The 20384-nt window shown below is 38.3% G+C and overlaps 1 protein-coding gene across 4 annotated transcripts in view; it reads right to left on the reverse strand.

The window, feature by feature from the left end:
- Positions 1–20384, reverse strand: part of USP32 (ubiquitin specific peptidase 32) — a 270417-nt gene that overhangs the window by 97445 nt on the left and 152588 nt on the right. For all 4 annotated transcript variants that reach the window (XM_063455055.1, XM_063455047.1, XM_063455073.1 and 1 more), the window contains exon 5: positions 14692–14851. In XM_063455055.1, coding sequence (XP_063311125.1) covers positions 14692–14851 — 160 coding nt within the window. The remainder of the gene's footprint in view (positions 1–14691; positions 14852–20384) is intronic.

Here is a 20384-nt window from a genome sequence, read left to right on the forward strand (position 1 = left end):
ATTTCCCAATGAGTTTCTAATATGCTGAGTAATACAGTAAAAATTATATTTTTACATAGTGATTGATGAACTGAATGTGCCATTCCAACCAATAAGAACTTAATGAAAAGAATACTGGTGTTAAGGGCCACTGACTATCATGAAAATAACATTTTTATTTTTATGAACTCCTGTCATTCAGCATTAGCTCATTTACTGAATACTTGAAACACAAGTTAGCCATGACACTACGAGAAAGTATAATGTACTTGGTACTTATGTTTACCCTACAGTGAGAATTTTCAACAAGCAGTCAAGCATCATGTTAGTGTTGAAACATCCCCCCAATTTGACTGTAACAAATGAGTAAAACTATATCATTCCATACAATAAAAAAGTTAATATTTCAAAAGCAAAGTTTATAAAATTTGCAAAGATCCCCAATGAAAAGTGGAAAAGAAAAAACCCAAAAACAAAACACTGCTTCCTTAACAAATAAATATAAAATCACAATAATAATTGTTCATTTAGGCACAAATGGTAATATTCCTTTAAGAACTAATAAGTGTATTTTTTATAAACCAGAAACCCATATTTCTACCTATAGTTATTACATTGGATTGTGTGAGTTCAATCTAATTAAGGCAAAAGAACAAATGGCTGTTTCAGAAACAGGCCATCCAAAGGAATACAGAATTGCCAAAATCACCAGGCTTTCACTGTGAACACTAATCAATCTTGCAAGTCACAGACTGTTTACTAGCAGAATATTCTGGGCAGGATGACACAAAATGTAAAATTAGTATTTAGGATGTTAAGGAAATGGCTTTGATTGGGATTATGGATAAAAGCTTAATTAAAAATAGTTTAAATGCTTACCACATACAGGAAAACTTGCATATTGCTTTATTCCAGTGTTCATTCTCCTTTCATTGCCTCTGAGATAGCCGTTCAAATAGCAATATATAGGGGATTTATAGTCGGTGAGCATATAGTGGACCACAGTTACTGTAAAACTACTACAGTGAGACGTTGGAGTAAAACGTCCCATTTCCATCTTCTAAAATGAGCACTCCACTCCTGAAGGTATGTTAGAATTACCTGATCTATATGATTAAGTTTCAACTCTGATACAGACACCCCCCCCCCCCCCCCCCCCCATACAGGAAGACAACACAGAAAAAATGCCCTGGCATCCAGACAGCTTTTATACGTGTATTAATATCAAAACTTCAAGAAGCACCAAGCAGTGAAAGGAAATATACAATAGCATTTCTAGTTTTCCCAAGCGTGAAAGATAATATTTTCCATAACAAGCTATTCTTGTTACTTATTGACAAATCTAACACTTTAAGTAATTATAACAAAAAAAGGCAAATGGAACAATTCCAATTTGATGCATACTGCCAATTTCTTGATGAGAAAAAACACATATGGTTGCTGTGTAGGAGGCAGAATTGTTAGCAGCACACCTAGACTAAAGGTGGGTCAGAAGATTAGATATTTATTTTAGAAGATCTGGCTTTACAAAAGAATTACCAAATTAATATTTTAAAAGACCAACTATCTTTCATCTGAATAGATGGGATAAAACAATTTAGGATATGTTAGTAAAACAGTAATTCCCAAGAAGGGACATACGGTTTACCACGATATCTGAACTGTGGTCATGGAAAACGACTAGGACAAGTTTGTCTATGGCAGAGTAGGCAACCTTTGGCACTCTAGATGTTGTGGATTACTTCTCCCATAATGCTCTCAACAACTGGAGTGCAGAAGGTTGCCTATCCCTAGTCTATGGAAATAAGAAGTGGATGTGGCATGAGCATTGCCAGGGAGGGATTTATGAGCTAATGCCCAGATGTGCACCCCTTTAGACTCAAATCTATATCCCCTTTGATAGAGGTTGAAACGTGGACGTACTACTCACCCTAGCCTCAACTAGATGCAAACATTAATGCAATAGATGGAAGCTGTTGAATGAAGATGCTGCAGGGTTATGAACTAGTGTTTGAGAGGCACCAAATGTGAGGATTTGGAGATGGAACCAAAATATTTGCTTTGGGCTGCAGACCCAGGTACAACGGATGAGCAGCAGATCATCTTTCTAACAGCTCTTCTCTAACACAGGATCAATAATCACTATTTCTTGGTGGTAGTTTGAGAAGTTGCTGCACAAAAGCTACAACGGTTTTATAATAAAACATAAAATTCAAATTTCATGTGTCATACTTTACACAAGTAAAAGCATTGGAATGGACTGGAGATTTTGATTCATGATGATCTTAAAGAGGGCATATTGGGTTAAATCTAGGAGACGGTCTTGGAAATGGAAGGCAGCGGGGGAGATGGAGCTATATCTAAAACATAAGAAGGACCACACCTGCGTAAAGATAATTTTAACAGTGAAGTGTTCAATTAAACACAAAAAATAATTAGATAAAAACTATTTTTGCAGTAAGACAACAAAAGATGCATGCATAAACCAGGAACAGAAAATAAATCAACTAGTATTTAAAGTGTTCCATAGAAATAAACTGTCTTCACTCCAGGTCAATGCACTACATGCTTCCTTCAACTGGTCTTCAGGGTGATGAAAGTTTATTGTAAACCGAAACATCAATAGAATAAAAGTCAAGTTTACATTTTCCTAAAAAGATTTTTTGTTTGTTTTTAATAATCCAACTGCTGAATTTGAGCACTGGGTTTAATCTATTTGACAGTCATCGACACACACTCAAAATCTTCACTAGCCCTTGGTAAATGTGTCATCTACCTTCCAGGCTTGCAGTGGTGACTAACTTTCAGTCAGGGGCACAGAATTTAAGCCTTGTAAACGGCACACTCACCAGTGGCAAGTGGAAATTTTGATCCCTTTAAAAAATCTGAGTCAGCATTTTTTGTTGCTCTATGACACCGAAGCTCTGGCACTAAATAATTAGCTCTCATTATTCTTCTGATGAATATGCCTTAATATTTAAAATCTCCAAAGAAAATAATCTCTAAAAGCAAACTTGGGGCACAACACATTTGACCGATCTTGAACGTGATAAGTATTCTATCTAAACTACTAACCATTAATCTACAGATATTTAAGTGGCCTCGCTGCAACAATAGATGCAATTGTCTGTGTTCTAAATTGCTGTGTTCGTTGTTTACTGGTTCGTGAAATGAAAGAGTATAGAGTAAAGATTTAGCATTGCTGGGCACAGATTACATCCTCTATTAACAAAATGCAGCTCAAGACATGCTCTATCCTCCCCAATGATTTTCAATGTTAATTTGCTGGAAGAAACAGTTTAGAAAAGTCATTGAGGTTTTCAGCTGCATATCTGTTGGCATGGCCAATTTCAATTTGAAAAGAAATATACACACTTGTGGAAAATAAGAGTACACTGACAAAATGCAAAACATGGTGAACGCTTATACTTCCCTAAAGAGTTAAATGTGCATAGCCTCAAGTTCCTATACATTTTATCTTATAGGCTACCTAATTATAGAAGCACGCACACACACAATATTTATTTTCATATCACAAACTCACTCTCAGACATACAGAGACACTCTTGTGAACACAATTGATATCGTTCCTCACCTGTGTCTTGCATGGTGTTTGACTGATTACTGCTCACTGAATGGATCAAGGATGCCTTGACTAAATAAACAGTAATCAGTATGGATGGGATAGTTTTGTGAAAAATATTAAAAGCTACAAAAAAAAATATTTTTTTTTAAATTTACACATCAATAAGGGAAAATATACTGCACCAAATACATGCTGTAGTCCATTGAAAATCTGATTGTGCTAAAGCACATTAATGGAACACTAAAGGAAAAATCAATATGAAATGATGGTGCCAACTGGCCTCTGGCGCTGGCTCACCTTTGGAGTTTAAACCATTCATATATCGTTTTACCCAAAAGTTTTTGTTTCAGCATTCAGCTCTGCTCTCTTGTTTTCCACTATCTGAAATCTTAGATAACGGAAGGTTTAGGCTGCATCAGGTACAAACCATTTTTTTTTTTTTTAAATGAACTTAGTGTGTTAGCTGACCGCTCTAAGTAAATCAGCTGCACCCCTGCCTCAGGTTGCCCGAGTGTTACGTTATCTATGCTTTCAGATAGTGGAAGGACAGGGGGACAGAGTGATCCAGGGTAGAACCACAGACTTTGGGGATGAACCAAAAAAAATAAAAAAAGGTAAGCCAGCGCAAGAGACATTCTGGCAACAAAACTTCATTTTGATGAAGTTGCTATGGTGCACAAACTATTCAGTTAAGCTTACAAAACCTCCATAACACACTCTAACATATTGTAACTTACGTTAACTTTTGCAATTTTAACTTTTTGACACAGATGATAGTAGCTATTGCATCCCAAAGCAAGCATTACCTATCAGATATGATCTACTAGGGCCATATACTGCAAAAACAGCAATGACTGGCTACACAGCTTGCAGCGGACATTTGTCTCCAAAAAACAAATTAAACTCATTCACCACCCCCCTTATAGGGGCATCTTTAAAAGTGGTTTGTTCAAATGGACACGTTTTTTGTTACAGTTTCTCTTTCCTTTACAGCTATTCTTAAAATATAATCATTTTTGTTCGTGCAATTATGTTGTGTCAGAGTAAACTCCTACAAGAAAATGCAAACCGTTTATTCAGTTTGGCATTCTGACAAAATCACATTGATACATTTACACACTGACTGTGTTCAAATCTTGTGGGAGGCAAACTTGTCAAACACCAAAATATTATGGGCTCTATTTATGCAAAAATGTGGTGCTATTAACATTCTATTGTTTCATATCTGCTCTACAATTCACACTCTGTTCCTCGATTGCTTCATAGTATGAACTATGCTATCAGCCTTGGCTAGGACACTACATTAAAAAAAATAAAATAAAAAAATAACAACTGATAAAATTTACCCCCCTAATACAATGGATTGTTTGACTAAAATCCATAGGCAATATGCTGTAGAAATCATTTCGGTCTGCATAATAACTAAAAAATACTCAAACATCCTAATTAAAGTTGAATAATTAACACAAAGGCCAAGGGATTAGCATGCATGATTTGCATTGAGATCCAGAGCGATGCCAAAAACTTAGATAAAGATTTGAAATCTCACAATCCCCATGCAGCAAAGAGGATTAGTCTTCTATGAATACAAACCAAAATGTTCTATTTTATTCTATACTAATGAATGCCCTGCCCGTAGAAAATATAGAAGCACAAGAGAAATCCAGTTGCACACAATCTCACAGATCAGCTGGAGATGGCTTTAGGAAATCCTAATGCTAGGCCAGGAAAGGAAGGAAGGAAGGAAAAAAATATCTCTTGATCCAAAGATAAGGTTAATTACCTATATACAAACAGAGTAGATATAGGGCTAGGTCATGCAGAGGGGAGCAGAAAGCACACCACAGACATGTTTTGTGTAGGCACTCAGAGACTTTTTTTTTTTTTTTTAAAGCCAACCTTCATATTGCTTTCTCCATTATTCAAACACATCCTCCTCGACCAGTTTAAAGGAACACTATAGCATTAGGAATACACACATGTATTCCTAATACTATAGAGCCCTGTCCACTGTTTAGGTGCCCCGGCCGCAAGGGTTATATATATATATTAGCTCTTCTCCCTCGCAGCGCTGTCTCTTCAGTGAAGTTCTGCCTCTTTAGCTGAGATCAATGCGATCGATGACTTCGCCAAACCAATGCTTTCCCATAGGAATGCATTTGGGAAGTAGTGCACATGTGAGACAGGGAGATACTACACTTCGTAGAATTCATAAAATTGATTAAAGTGACACCATAGTTACCAGAACAACTACGGCTTATTGGATTTCTTCTGGTGAGTAGAATCATTACCTTCAGGCTTTTTGCTGTAAGCAATGTCTTTTCAGAGAAAATGCAGTGTTTACATTACAGCCTAGTGATAACTTCACTGGCCACTCCTCAGATGGCTGTTAGAGATCCTTCCTGGGTCATGGCTGCCTAAAATGCATCCAAACATTGAGTGTCTCCTCCCTCTGCATGCAGACACTGAACTTTCCTCATAGAGATTCATTGATTCAATACATCTCAACGAGGAGATGCTGATTGGCAAGGGCTGTGTTTGAATTGTGCTGGATCTGCCCCTGATCTGCCTCTTTGTCAGTCTCAGCCAATCCTATGGGGAAGCATTGTGATTGGATCGGGCCACCACTTCTAATGATGTCAGCAGACAGCTTTTTTTTTCTGAGGCAAAGAGCATGCAGAGTTACAGCTTTAGGCTTGAATACAAGTAAGCTTTTACTATTTTTAGCGAGGCATGAGGGGGACAGGGTGGCTAGATGGTGGTTCTAACCCTATAGGGTCAGGAATACATGTTTGTGTTCCTGACCCTATAGTGCTCCTTTAATAAATCCAAATGGCAAAGCCAATACAAAAATACCCATGTTAAAACTATAGCAAAGTTAGAAAAGTTTTCCAGATTAGCTATTTCTGCCTCCATTTTTTTAAATTCAGATTTAGTTTGAAAATAAATAAATACAGAGTTTAGAAAATAGCCCAGTCAATGTCCAGGGCTTTAGGCAGGAGCCCCCAATGTTTGTGATTGGCATTTTGTGATAGGACAAATGAATTGTCATGATTAACAAGTAGATTAGGTTATCACTTATCACTTGGACAAAATTTCAAGAAAATTACATAGAGTTGTGATCTGCAAACCTCAGACCACTTCCTCTGCACAAAAGGATAATAACTGTGACTCAAACAATCCTCACATTTTCTACATCTCTAAGTTGTAGAAGGTTATTATGTGCTTTGTTTAATTTTTGCCACTAAAGGGGAAATATTGGACCAGTATGCATTATCTGAATGAGAAACTCCTGAAAAGTCAAAGTAAAAAGTCACAGAAGCACTTTTGATATTTATTATGTAACATAAAATTCACTATAAATACACTTCACTTAAATTTAGCTTTTTGCTACAGACTCTCGGAGCACATATATTTAATGTGTTACTAACAAGTCTTCAAGTTAAAGTGTTTGGGACTAACATTAGCTATAAGTGGCTGTTTCCCAAATGCACAATCTCACCATTAGCGACTGGGAATTACGATCTGACTTTACTATTACAGCTCCCATAGAGCTTAATGGCATACCACCAAACATTTCAAATTGACAAAGCGGGACACTTTCATTTTAAGGATGTGAGTAGGGTTGTGGCCAGGGCAGGTTTGTTCTGAGAAATATTAGGTGACATACTAACAGCAATATATGCACTTAAATGTTATTTGAAACAAAAACAATACCAGTATATCTTATTAAAACAGACAGATTTCTAAACACATTTATTGTAGATTAAAAGACATATTATTGCTGATGAGCTTTGTTATACACGAAGGCACACCCACAATATGGAGCTACTATAAAAGAGGGACAGGAATTTGGTCCCAAAATAGGGCATCCCCTACACCAGGGGTAGGCAACCTACGGCACTAGTGCCATGCACGGCACTCGAGGTGTCTTTGCACGGCACTCAAGGCTGCTAGAGCCAAACAGGCTCTGTCCTATCAAGAGTCCCAGTAAAACTTCAGATATCTACTAATACGAAGAGATGGTGAAGGACAATCCTCAATTTAAGCATTGCAGCACATAGATCACTTCCTCCCAGCACTTGTGAATGGGAATCCACACTGTAGCAGAGCAGCCTGCCGCTGCTGTTGCAGCTCCTATACTTGAGATATATCTGGCCGGCCTGGTCCCCACTGGAACCTAGGGAAGCCACCCACACTGCTAGATATACACAGAAATGCAGAATAACCCTTTCCTCAAACAAATAATACAAACAGCCTACACACAAACATACACACAATCCCCACAAATGCAACACCACTAACAATCCACATACATGCACACAACCCCACATGCAGCCTCTCACATGCATTACCCCAAACAGCCCCCACACACTACTAAACACACAATGTGACTTATCCATCCACACACAATTCCACAAGCAGCCCTCATACACAGCCGACATTCATATGTATCATACACGATACCATTAACTACTAATGAACATATACAATATAATAGCTCATATACGCACAAATACAACGATAAAAAGCAATTACAGTAAAAATAACACAAGCAGAATACGGCAGCATACACACCTCAATTTAAAAAATAGGATCGGCACGCTACGGGACATCACAATCCTATATCGGCACAGTGCTGCTAAAAGGTTGCCTACCCCTGCCCTACACTATCACTAAATTGAACTTATATGGCCACAAGTTTTGTCAAATTATATATTTATTATATATATTTTCTCGCTCTCTTTTTTCTTGGGGGTTTGTGGCTTTTTTCCCCCCTCTTTTCTATTAAAGGCTTAGCCAGACATAATAATGCAATTGCAGACATGGTAAACCTAGGGCAAACTTTGCCAACTAAGATGAGAAATAGAAACATTATTTAATTGTCTCCTCTTCTCTGTAGTTTTCCTAATGCTGGCTGCCAGGTGCGAAGGCCAAATCTTATAACAATGACTGACAGGGAGGCTAGATGGAAGCAATCAGTTGCAGGATAAAGAGCTGTGGGTATCTGCATTTAACATTTTTTTTTATTTTTTTTTACACATCTTACAAATTGGATGTCGGCATTCGTTTTCAGATAAACATCTTTTTTCATCCAAAATCTTTGGCAATTCATTAATTCGTCCGAAAGATAAATTAATTAAAAGAAATTACAACAAATGAAATGAAGAACTAACTGCTTGGTTGTACGAAATTTCATTCGTGCAATTTGTTATTTGTTTGTTTTAGTTCATTACAAGGAGGGAGCAGTCAGTTTGCAGCTCTTCCTTGTAATATTTAAAAATAGAAGTGGTGGGAAGCAGACATTGTCCTATGGGGATCAATATGACCCCCAAATTAGTATAAGGGAGGTTAAATCCTTCCTCCTGCCCCATGGTTACGCAAGTAGGGGCATGTCTACTAAGAACTGTTAGAAAAAAAGTCTAGCAATTGCTGCCCATTCGCTAATCCAATAAAACCTTAATGGTGGGACACCTAATACAATAATTAATTGTGGAATATGGTTTCCCCTGTGCCCCACAAGTGGGGATCCTTAAAATAAACTGGGTACCACTGGTGAGTGCTACTAAAGAAAAATTAAACGAATGAGGAACATAGTGTACCCCGCAACCCACACATTGGACGCAGGTATGTGCCCTAAATAACAAGGCGGATGGACCTATTGTACACCCTCCATCCCCTACCATTTGCGTCGGGTGGGTGCCCTAAATAATAAGGGGGTGGACCTACTGTCACATGCAGCCCACACCCATTATTACACCAATAAAAATACCCTAGCTAGCCTTCAACCTCATAATAGGGGAGGGGATTAATAAACTAAATACCTGTGAGGAAAAAAAAACAAAAAACATTGTTTTCCTGGCATTGCAGGTCCCCTCTCCCACCACCCATCCCATGTTGCTGAAGGGGTGAAAACCCCTTCAGTGACTTACCTGAGACCCCCACCGATGTCCCTCGTGGTGGTTTCGGGTCCGCCCACGCTCCTCCCCCGCCGACGTCATCCTGTGGGGGAGGCCGATCGCACATGTGCGGCCGCCGGCGGGGGAGACCTAATGCGCAAGTGCGGCAATGCCGCTCGCCCGCATTAGACCTCACCATAAAAAAAGCATTGAAAATGCTTTCAATGCTTTCCTATGGGGAATTGAGCGACGCTGGAGGTCCTCACATAGCGTGCTAGAAGCCAGGAAGTGCCCTCTAGTGGCTGTCTACTAGACAGCCACTAGAGGAGGAGTTAACATTGCAATGTAATTATTGCAGTTATTGAAAACTGCAATAATTACAGCTGCAGGGTTAAGGGTAGTGGGAGTTGGCACCCAGACCACTCCAATGGGCAGAAGTGGCCTGGGTGCCTGGAGTGTGCCTTTAAAAAGGGCTAAGTAAAAATACATAAAGTCACATTGCAAGTATTAAAATTAAGAAGGACCCGATCACATATCTCTATTTTAGTAGACGTGCCCCTACTTGTGAAACAGTGGGTGGGGTAAGGAAGGAGGATTTTACCTACCTTATTTACTAATACTAAGCATTTTTTTATACTTCTTTTTTATTTGTTATTAAAGTTTTTTCAGTCAGGCATATAAAATCAAACATGTAAATAAATGCACTGTCTGACACAATAAAAATACACTTGGAAGGAGAACTACAGATGAAATCTGACTAATAAACAGCCATACAACGTGAATGTCTGCCTGACCAGGCCTGAAGAGCATTTCATTAATCATGAAAGAAAACACACATTTTTATACGACACATAGTTTGGTAGCAGAAGAGCATTTATCTCCACTGACAAAAGAACTGTATTCATATTTCTCCACTTTTATAGAACATCACATTTTAGAAAATAAAACAAAGTAATATAGCTGCAAACAGCAATGTAGGTGATAGGGCATAACATAACTATCATATGCACATACAGAGCAGCAAATTACCAAGATATGAACATTAATAAACACAACATTTGAAGGTTTTACAAAATTGCCCACATAAACCTTAACATAAACACGGTATGCCAACATGGCAGAGCATAATTTAGGAATTTATCTTTAAACCATATTTAAAGATTTAAGCAGTTTTGACTTTGTTTCTCTAAAAAAATACACGCCAGAACAGTCTAAAAACAGCCACCAAAATTACTGACTGACATCTTTCTAATGAAGCTGATTATAGAGAACACCACAGCTCCACACACAGGTTGTTTACCACCCTGTAGCTTAAATGTTTCAGAGATCAAGATGTTCATAAGTTTTTAAAAGAGAGAAAAAAAATGGAAATGGCCATTGCTTAATGTTGCATGGCTATTCAAAGCAATTCCATATAATGTTACTGTTGATTATTTTTTCTTCAAAATAGCCATAGCACATGGCAACTTTTAATCTTGATATTACCACCACAGATATTGTAACTATGTGTCTAATACATAGTATAAAAGGTAAATAGTAAAATATGTGCACATTTAAGTAACATAAAATTAATGGAAGCAGCCATCTTGATTTGGGCAATAACAAGCTTTAAACAACTGTTTTGGACAAACTAGTTGGAAAATGTTCAAAAAACAATATGGCTAACACACCATGTGACTAATAGACTTCTTTATCTTGGTCATAACTTCATACAGTAGGTACCATGTCTGTATCTGTAACAAAAGAAGTTCTGAAGAAGAAAGGTTTTGAACATATTGTGAGACTAGGCACAAAAATCAATATGATCACCAAACTTGTGATAGCATGCCTAGTGTCTTACTGCTTGCCAATCTACTGATTGAATCAGGATTGCATCAACATCAATGAATATACAAATACGTTTAAATTAAATGATTTATGGCAATATCTGTAATCAAAATAATACAGTTAGCAACAAGGTTTTCCGCTAGATGTAATCATATTTGCATATAACAAACAATACAAAAAATAGTCAACTGCACTTTGTATTGCATGGATTCTGCTAACATATAAATACACCTGTAAAGTAATTCACATACATACCTATGGGAAAGATTCTTGCAGATTTGCAACAGTAGACACATACCATATTTCAAACATCTTATTATTCTATAGTATTTGAGTTTTGCCATGATATAACCTGCAATCAAATTATCTTGAAGCAACTCAAGTTGGCATGTTCCCACAAATCTACAGAGACTAAAGGAATACCTTATGAGTTTTGCTTTATACGGATTGTTTCACACAATGAATCACATACGTTCTAAGATCCTTAAGGATCGACTTAAAGTGACGTTGCATGAGAGAGGAGATAAGAAGATCATATGGTAGAAAGACCCAGTCTAAGCCACAGCCAAAGGTTTACCAATTAGACAAGTGATTTCTGAAACACAGCTATATACCCCATGATTTAAAACAAAGTGTCACAGAAATAAAAATGACAATCTGATTTAATGACATCTGTCATCAGTGAAAATATCCCAATATTATTTAAGATAAAGAAAAAAACCTAGAAACAGCTGAGCTGTATAAAATTAAATCCAATATGTTTGCCAAATATTATTTCCTATTGACTTGCACTCTGTCACAGAGTTTCACAAAGAATGGATTTATATCATTGATTTAACTAAAGGCTGCAATGGCCTTGGTTTTCAATCAATATTCCAGATTTATTTATAGAGACTTGCTGAAAGTAAAAAAAATCATGCCAATTCACAGAACATTACTAATAAACTACTTGAAATAAATGGATTAGGTTCCTTTCTGTTTCATTTAAACAATGGATAACATGTAATTTTTGGTTAAACAAAGCAAGGAAATAAAAAGAACACGTGCAAAAGTACCACACTGATGTGAGCTGCTGGCTCCTAGTGCAATGCACTGAAGAGGACTGGCAGGAAGACCATGGCCTCTGCTGCGAGGGACAGGTTCAGGTAAGTAAAGCATACCTTTTATTATTATGATATTTATGGAGCGCCGTCAAATTCCGCAGCGCTTTACAATGGTTGTACGAACAGACATGTAGTTGTAACCAGACAAGTTGGACACACAGGAACAGAGGGGTGGAGGGCCTTGCTCAATGAGCTTACATGCTAGAGGGAGTGGGGTAAAATTACACAAAAAAGTAAGGATAGTATTAGACTAGTGACAGTTGCAGAAGAGGAATCAGTTGGGAGCTATTAACAGTTTAATTGATCCGCTTTTATGAATAAGTGGGTTTTTAACGATTTTTTGAAGGAGTGGAGACTGGGTGAGCATCTAACGGAGGAGGGAAGCGAGTTCCACAGGAACGGTGCAGCCCTTGAGAAATCTTGAAGGCGAGCATCAGAGGTGGGAGTACGGACAGAAGATAGACGTAAGTCTTCAGCATATCGTAAGGGCCTAGACGGGACATACTTGTGTATAAGGGAGGATAGATATGTGGGAGCAGCATTATGTAGAGATTTGAAAGCAAGAACCAGAATTTTAAATTGAGCTCTATATTTTATAGGAAGCCAATGTAGGGACTGACAGAAGGGTGAGGCATGGGAGGTGCGGGCAGACAGGAAGATGAGAGATTCATTATGGACTGTAACGGCGCAAGTTGGGAGCACGTAAGATCACTGAGAAGTGGATTACAGCAGTCAAGGCGAGAAAGGACAGTGGAATGGACCAACACCTTAGTCGCACCTGGCGTTAAGTAGGGGCGGATGCGCACAATGTTTTTTAGATGGAAATGACAGGATTTAGCGATAGATTGAACATGAGGCGTGAAGAAGAGGTCGGAGTCAAAGAGAACACCTAGGCAGCGAGCCTGCGTGGTGGAGCTGATGGTAGCACCATTGACTTGGAGGGAGACAGACACAGGAGTAACAACACTTGAGGGAGGAAAGACCAGAATTTCAGTTTTGGTCAAGTTTAGTTTAACCCCTTAAGGACCAAACTTCTGGAATAAAAGGGAATCTTGACATGTCACACATGTCATGTGTCCTTAAGGGGTTAAGGAAGTGGGCAGCCATCCAGTTAGAGACAGCAGAGAGGCAGTCAGAGACACTAGTCAAGAGGGACGTGGAGATATCAGGAAAGGACAGGTAGATTTGCGTGTCATCTGCATAGAAATGATATTGGAAGCCAAAGGAGCTAATGAGTTTACCAAGGGAGGCAGTATAGATGGAGAACAGTAGGGGACCAAGGACTGAACCTTGGGGGACACCAACAGAGAGGAGTTGGGGAGAAGCAGAGCCAGAGAAAGAAACACAGAGCGCTGGGAGAGGTAGGAGGAGCACCAGGAGAGAGCAATATCTTGTAGACCCATATTGCGGAGGATGAGAAGAAGCTGTTGATGATCAACAGTGTCAAAAGCCGCAGACAGGTCAAGGAGAATTAGGATAGCGTAGTGACCACGAGATTTTGCAGCGAGTAGATCATTGGATACTTTGGTCAGTGCCGTTTCTACAGAGTGCTTAGCGCGGAAACCAGACTGAAGCGGGTCTAGCAGAGAGTTGGACTCGAGGAAGTCTGTCAATCTCGCATACACAATTCTTTCAAGGATCTTGGATGCAAAAGGCAGTAGCGAGATAGGACGATAGTTGAGGTTTGAGATAGGTAAAAGGAGAGTTTGGAGATTAGTGGAGAAATGCTCTAGGTCAAGACATTGGAGGTTTCTGTGAGAGTGATGTTCAGACGGTGGTGTCAATTGGGTCTTAGATATGCTAATGTCAAAAGTCAGCAGATGGTGGTCAGATAGAGGAAAAGGAATATTGGAGAGATTAGAGGCAGTACAGAGGTTGGTGAAGGCAAGATCAAGAGTGTTTCCTGCTGTATGGGTTGCTCAATTGGACCATTGCGTAAGGCCAAAGGAGGAGGTTACAGAGAGCAGACGAGAGGCATCAGTGGAATTGGGGTTATTGATTGGGATATTGAAATTCCCAAGTATAAGGAGTGCTAGATGAGAGGAAGCCAGGAAGAAAAGTGCTCAATGAATAGTCTAGGATAACCGGGGGGCGGTAGATGATAGCAATTCTTAAAGGAGTGGGTTTAACCTGTAGCTACATGACACCCAGTGGAGCAGTCACGGTTGGGGGTCTTTGCAAAATATAATCCCGGACATGATACACTTGTAATCTGTTTAAACTGTTGTAAAACAACCAATGCAGTTTTGAATAATATTACCATAACAGTTGAGGAAGGATTACTGGAGTAACTTACAATGTGTAACTCCGGCCAATGTCTGATAGAAAGTTGGAGTATCACTATCATCGGTGAGTGTGACAAAGACTCCTCCAGAAAGCAACCAGCGAGAAAATGTGAATGCATCTTTATTTTGCAGCAGCCAATTTCTAAATTTTTCATAGTTCACCTTTTCACCCTAAAAAAGAAAGAAATAAGCAAAATAAATGTAAGTAAGACAATCAAAAGGGGGAAAAAAAACCTGTACTTTCTATAAAAGACAATCGTGTGTGTGTGTGTGTATGCATGTTCAGGTGAGTGCACCCTCTTGGTTGGCTGCACTCACCTGAACATGCATACATTATAGGGTGCTGCTGGGGCCAGAATTGTGTATTGTGTATATTTTGGCCCCAGCAGCACACTATAATGTAGGCATGTTCAGGTGAGTGCACCCTTTTGGTTTCATTTATATATTTGGGAGTCCAGGCTAACTCCTTGAGGAAGACCCGAACGGGTCGAAACATTGATCAGTTATTTTTGTGAAATTATGTTCCAATAAACACCATTGAATTTATGGAAAGACCTCTGAATGCACCCTTTTTCTAATTTGGTATATATTTCAACGTGGGATTGCATCAAGGTACTGTGTTTGAAATTTATGGACTAAAGGGTGAATGCCAAATTACTTGTGAGATATATATATATATATACACACACACACATACCTAGATGCTTAACCACACTAGAACCAAGATATAACTAAAATGCCAAGAAAGTGGGCACACAAAAGACTTTAAAAATAAAAGTCATTGATTATGTACAAATGAGTTTTTTAAAGTAACAATCTTTTGAGTGATTATATCTATCTATATATCTATTTTTTTATCTTCTAACAGAACTTCTCTTTATAAAATAATCACCAATACACAAACTGATTAAAAGGAGTTATTTGTTATATAGTGCTTACACAACTGCTAACACAACTACACTCAAATTCCAAATTAAATTTGGCTAATCTTAAACCATTAAACAGCAGTCTTGAAGTTGCATTCATTTTTTCTGATCATTTCTAATCATTACATCTTTAATTAAATCTATACATAAGGTGTGCTTATACAAACCATACATATGTTAATGGTACTTTTAAAATTATGTATACCATATGCTGCTTTTTTCGGTCTTAAAAAAAAGAACTGCAGTGAGGATAAATGTGTATAAAAATTAAATTTGCATGCATAAGCAATAATAACATTAACAGTCCTACTAAGGAAATGACAGACATTACATTGTTCTTTTGTAATAATCATATGCAGTGATCCTGATAGTTTATCAGTTCCATGTAAAACATTGCTCTTTTGTAGAAACTGCAACGTTTACATGGAATTATTAAATAAACTTCTAACGACTGTCTTCATGGCAGCCACCAGAGGTCCTTGCTCCTCAAAAAAGAGAAAATTGCTCCTAAAATTAAATGCTGCTGCTGTGTTATCATTATTTAATATTTACTTTGGCTTTTACAGAGCAAATGGCGTTTGACATTTCTATATGGTAACCCATAGTCAAAAAATAACCAGTCATTTTTAGAACTCTAGGTTCCCTTTAAAAATAAATGTCAAGGTAACAAGCCACTAGAAATTTCATCCTATTCATACACACATCGTCATGGAGTAGATCAGTAACTTTTCTGCTCATTATTAAAGTTTTAATTGTGACTGATCAAGATTAGCAATCGTTTTTTAAACTAATTTTTATGTATAACAGCTTTAAAAAAAAAAAAAAAAAAACATCCATTTTACATCAACCAGTTAAACCAGTGTATTTTGCATTCCATATAGGGGAAAGCAAAAACATTAATGATTGCATGAAAGAGGAGACTGATCAAGCCATGTGGAATACAAAATTGTTGACCTGAACAGATCACAACCACCATGTCTCCGAGTGTCAAAAGGACAGTATATGCACCGAGACCACTTCATTTCATTGAAGTGTTTTTCGTGCAGTGTCCCTGTCCCCATTCCTTAAAGGGACACTATAGTGACACAGACCACTTTTAACCCCATCAGCGACACGGGAGGGAACCGCTTTGTTTTCCTGACACTATAGTAACCTTGCAGCTGAAAAAATATTGCAGTTTTAGAGAAAGAGTAATATTTGTATTGCAATGTTTAAACTGCCTCTAGTGGCTTACAGCCGCTAGAGGTGCTTCCTGTTTCACAGAGTTTAACTCAGTGAAACAACAGAGGATGTCCTCAGCTTTATATGAGGCTTTTCAGATTCTTCTAGAATACCCATAAGAAAGCATAGATTCAATGCTTTCCTATGGGGAAGACAATGTGGGTGCAGCATTTGCCACGCATGCACATTAGGTTCCCCCTCGCGGTGATGTCAGAAAAGTTGGTGGAGACTGAGCCAAGGTCTCAGCTCTGGAAGAGTGAAAAAAGGGATTAACCCTTTGACAGCCACAGGGGGACTGCAAAAGTTGTATACAAGGTTGTTCCTAATACCATAGTGTTCCATTAAGATATCAATTTATTTAGTTGGGAACGTCTGGTGCAACATCAGAGGGTGACAATTCAAACTACAGAGAAATAAGTAAGATTTTGTATTTATGAATGACAATTATTGGTATTTATGAATTATTATGGCCAGGGACCAGCTCAAAAGACATGGATCACAAAGAAAATAAATTGGTGCTGTATAGGAGCGGTTTCCAATCCAAAGCTGAGAAAAACTAAAACCATGATTTATGCATTTTAGAATTTTATTCTTATAGGTACAGTAAGATTCCAAAGTGCATTTCAAATGTAAAGTCAAAATAGCCAAATTGGAGACATTTTCTAACTTGGCAATGATTTCAGTTTGACTACTTTCGCCTTAAATTTCATATTTACTTGGAATTCCCCACTTTACTAAATAAAGCTGCAATTGTGCCTTAAGGACTAGGTGAGGAAAATCACCTGTTGATGACTGACCTTGGTTTTCACCCAAAATTGAATACTTCCCCCAACTTACAGGAACAGTATAGTGTTACAAATACAAACCTGTAGTCCTAATGCTATAGTGTGCCTATCCCAAGTTGTGCTAAGGTTTCCCCCCTCCCACCTTTGCAGTAAAAAATAAAAAACGATTCAGTGCTTTCCTATTGGCTTCCGAGTCACGTGATAGAGCTTTACTCTGTCAGTGCAGCATGCCAAAGGATGTTTGAGCTTAATGCATTACAACTCAGCTCAGTAAGCAACTATTTCAGTCATGTAAACAGACAGAGACCAGATGATTGAAGATGCATTATAATAGAAATGTTGTAATATACCAGACCAGCTTCATTTGTAGTTAATGAGCATTAAATAGACATATCTAACAAATCTGAAGCCTCACAGAACAGAGGAAAGTCTGATCTGTGAAGAAGGCTGAAGACTGAGACAGAGGAAAGTTTTTAATGTACCCAGATAGGAAAACTGTAGACAACCCCAGATTACATATTTGATTAAGCATATTTATTAAGGTGAAGATTTCAAGTTCACTGTTCCCCAACATATTTCTAATTATATTTCTAAACTTAAAAAAATTATTTCTCACTGAAGAAAGTGCAGGTAGTTACAAAGGCAAAGGGAAACTACACTACAAAATGCATATTTAATGCACGTGCATCCACTGTAATTTGCACAATTCGCCAATCTCCAAACCCTCTTATAGAGAAGTAGGATTCTTAAAGAAACACTCCACTACAAAAATTAAAAAAAAAAAAACACCTAGTAGATATACATTCAATGAAACCATGCAAGTTTTTATCTATGCATTTTCTTTTCATTTAAAAGAAAAAGTAAAAAAAACACCTCCAATAAACTGCAGATATCTTATCTGCAGTCTCTGCAAAGCTCCACTTTCAGTCTGTGCCAGGGAATACTCCAATCAGAGGCTTCTCATTGAGCTCTGCTCAACTAAGCTGGAGTAACGAGCATGCACGTGTTCAAAGCTTTAAAATTCTTTTCAATGAGCTGTGAAGCTAATGGAAAAAATTACTTCCTCGCTGTCACTCAGACAAATGTTTCTATTGAATTTGAAAGTGCTTTAAGAGTGTGGAGTGTTCCTTTAAATGCATATTGCTCTGGCTCTCTGCAAGCTGATGCAGGTCATACAATTTGGACAAACTGATAGAGTTAGCTGAAAACAATACCTCCAAATTCTCAGTATTTAATGCTGAAACACTGCACCATAACCACTTCCGCAAGCTTAAGTGGTTTTGGTGCTTAGAGTGGGCTTGCAATGTGCAGTCACAAAATGAGTTCTGTAAAACAATGATGGAAAACATTATATCAGGAGTAATAACCAAAAAAAACAGCTGCAGTTTACTTGCTTTTAAAAAGGATTTACAATAATATATTTAGACTAATTATAGATCATGAGAAATCTAAACAAAAAATTACATTGATTACATTTTAAGTAAGTTACAAATAAACTGAATACTTTTATCTGTTATTATACCTCACAGCTAAGATGTAAAAGACCCACCCCATACCCACTGAAAGATGTCGAACTGTTTTTCTGTTTGATTTCTCACCAGGGTCTGCCAGTCATTTCTCTACGTCTCGACCAATTCTGATAGAGAGCCACTTAGGAGCTTCTGTTGGCTTTCCTGATTTAAGCCATGATGTATCTCACTATCTGAGAATGTCAGGAGATGACACACCGCAAATAAACAGAGCCCTGCACCACCAAGCTTTGCTCAGACAGGGAGCTTAAGGCACAAGAATTGTCATAAGTATGTCACCCGTTGGTTCTATAAAAAAATAAAAAAATAAAAGACTGACTACTTAGTGGTCCTGAAGCCCGGTACCAGGGCAAACAGTTTTCCAATGGTTTGACCTCTTAACTGTGTTCTGGTGGGCTCCAGGTCTACTCTGAACATAGAGTTAAGACAACTGGCAGTTGCAGTTCTTTCTCAGCTAATGAATGCGTCTGTGCATAAGAATAAGCACAGAATTGATGTTAGCCAGCCCGAATGCTTGTCAATGATCACACCTCTATCAGAAAAGGAGTTAAATGTCGTATGTGCAGCGTTTCAAAGTTTTAAATGCTGCATAGACCCAGCCACCATAACCAATGTTAATCAATTAAGTGATCACAATGCTTGAAGTAACCCTTTAATAAGATTTGCTCACTTCTAGTCTCTAGCAAGGTTAAAGAAGCACTATAGTGCTGAAAACAAACCCGTTTACCTGGCACTATAGGGTTATTAGGTCTCCCCCTCCCCCGTGCCCCCCCCCCCTCTCGCTGGGCTGAAGGGGTTAGAACCCCTTCAGCCACTTACCTTAATCCAGCGCCGGGCTCCCTCGGTGCTGGTGACCTCTTCTCCCCCTGCCGACGTCCACTCCCGAGTGGAGCCAAATGCGCATACGCGGCCAGAGCCGCGCGTATTCAAACCGCCCATAGTAAAAGCATTACTTAATGCTTTCCTATGGGGATCTGAACTGACGCTGCGTCAGTTCAATGCGATTTTCACACTGAGAATTGCGGAAGCGGCCTCTATTGGCTGTTAGGGAGACAGCCACTAGAGGCTGGATCAACCCTGCAATGGAAACTGCTATGACCACATTAAGACCACTTCATTGAGCTGAAGTGGCCTGGGTACCTATAGTGGTCCTTTAAATAAAAAGTATATAAAGTGTGTTCTAAATATTTTATATACACAATTTATTATATTATGCTCATTTAGCTTCTTCAATCCTAGAACA

This window comes from Pelobates fuscus, chromosome 1 (assembly GCF_036172605.1).
Source record: "Pelobates fuscus isolate aPelFus1 chromosome 1, aPelFus1.pri, whole genome shotgun sequence".
Classification (NCBI taxonomy): domain Eukaryota; kingdom Metazoa; phylum Chordata; class Amphibia; order Anura; family Pelobatidae; genus Pelobates; species Pelobates fuscus.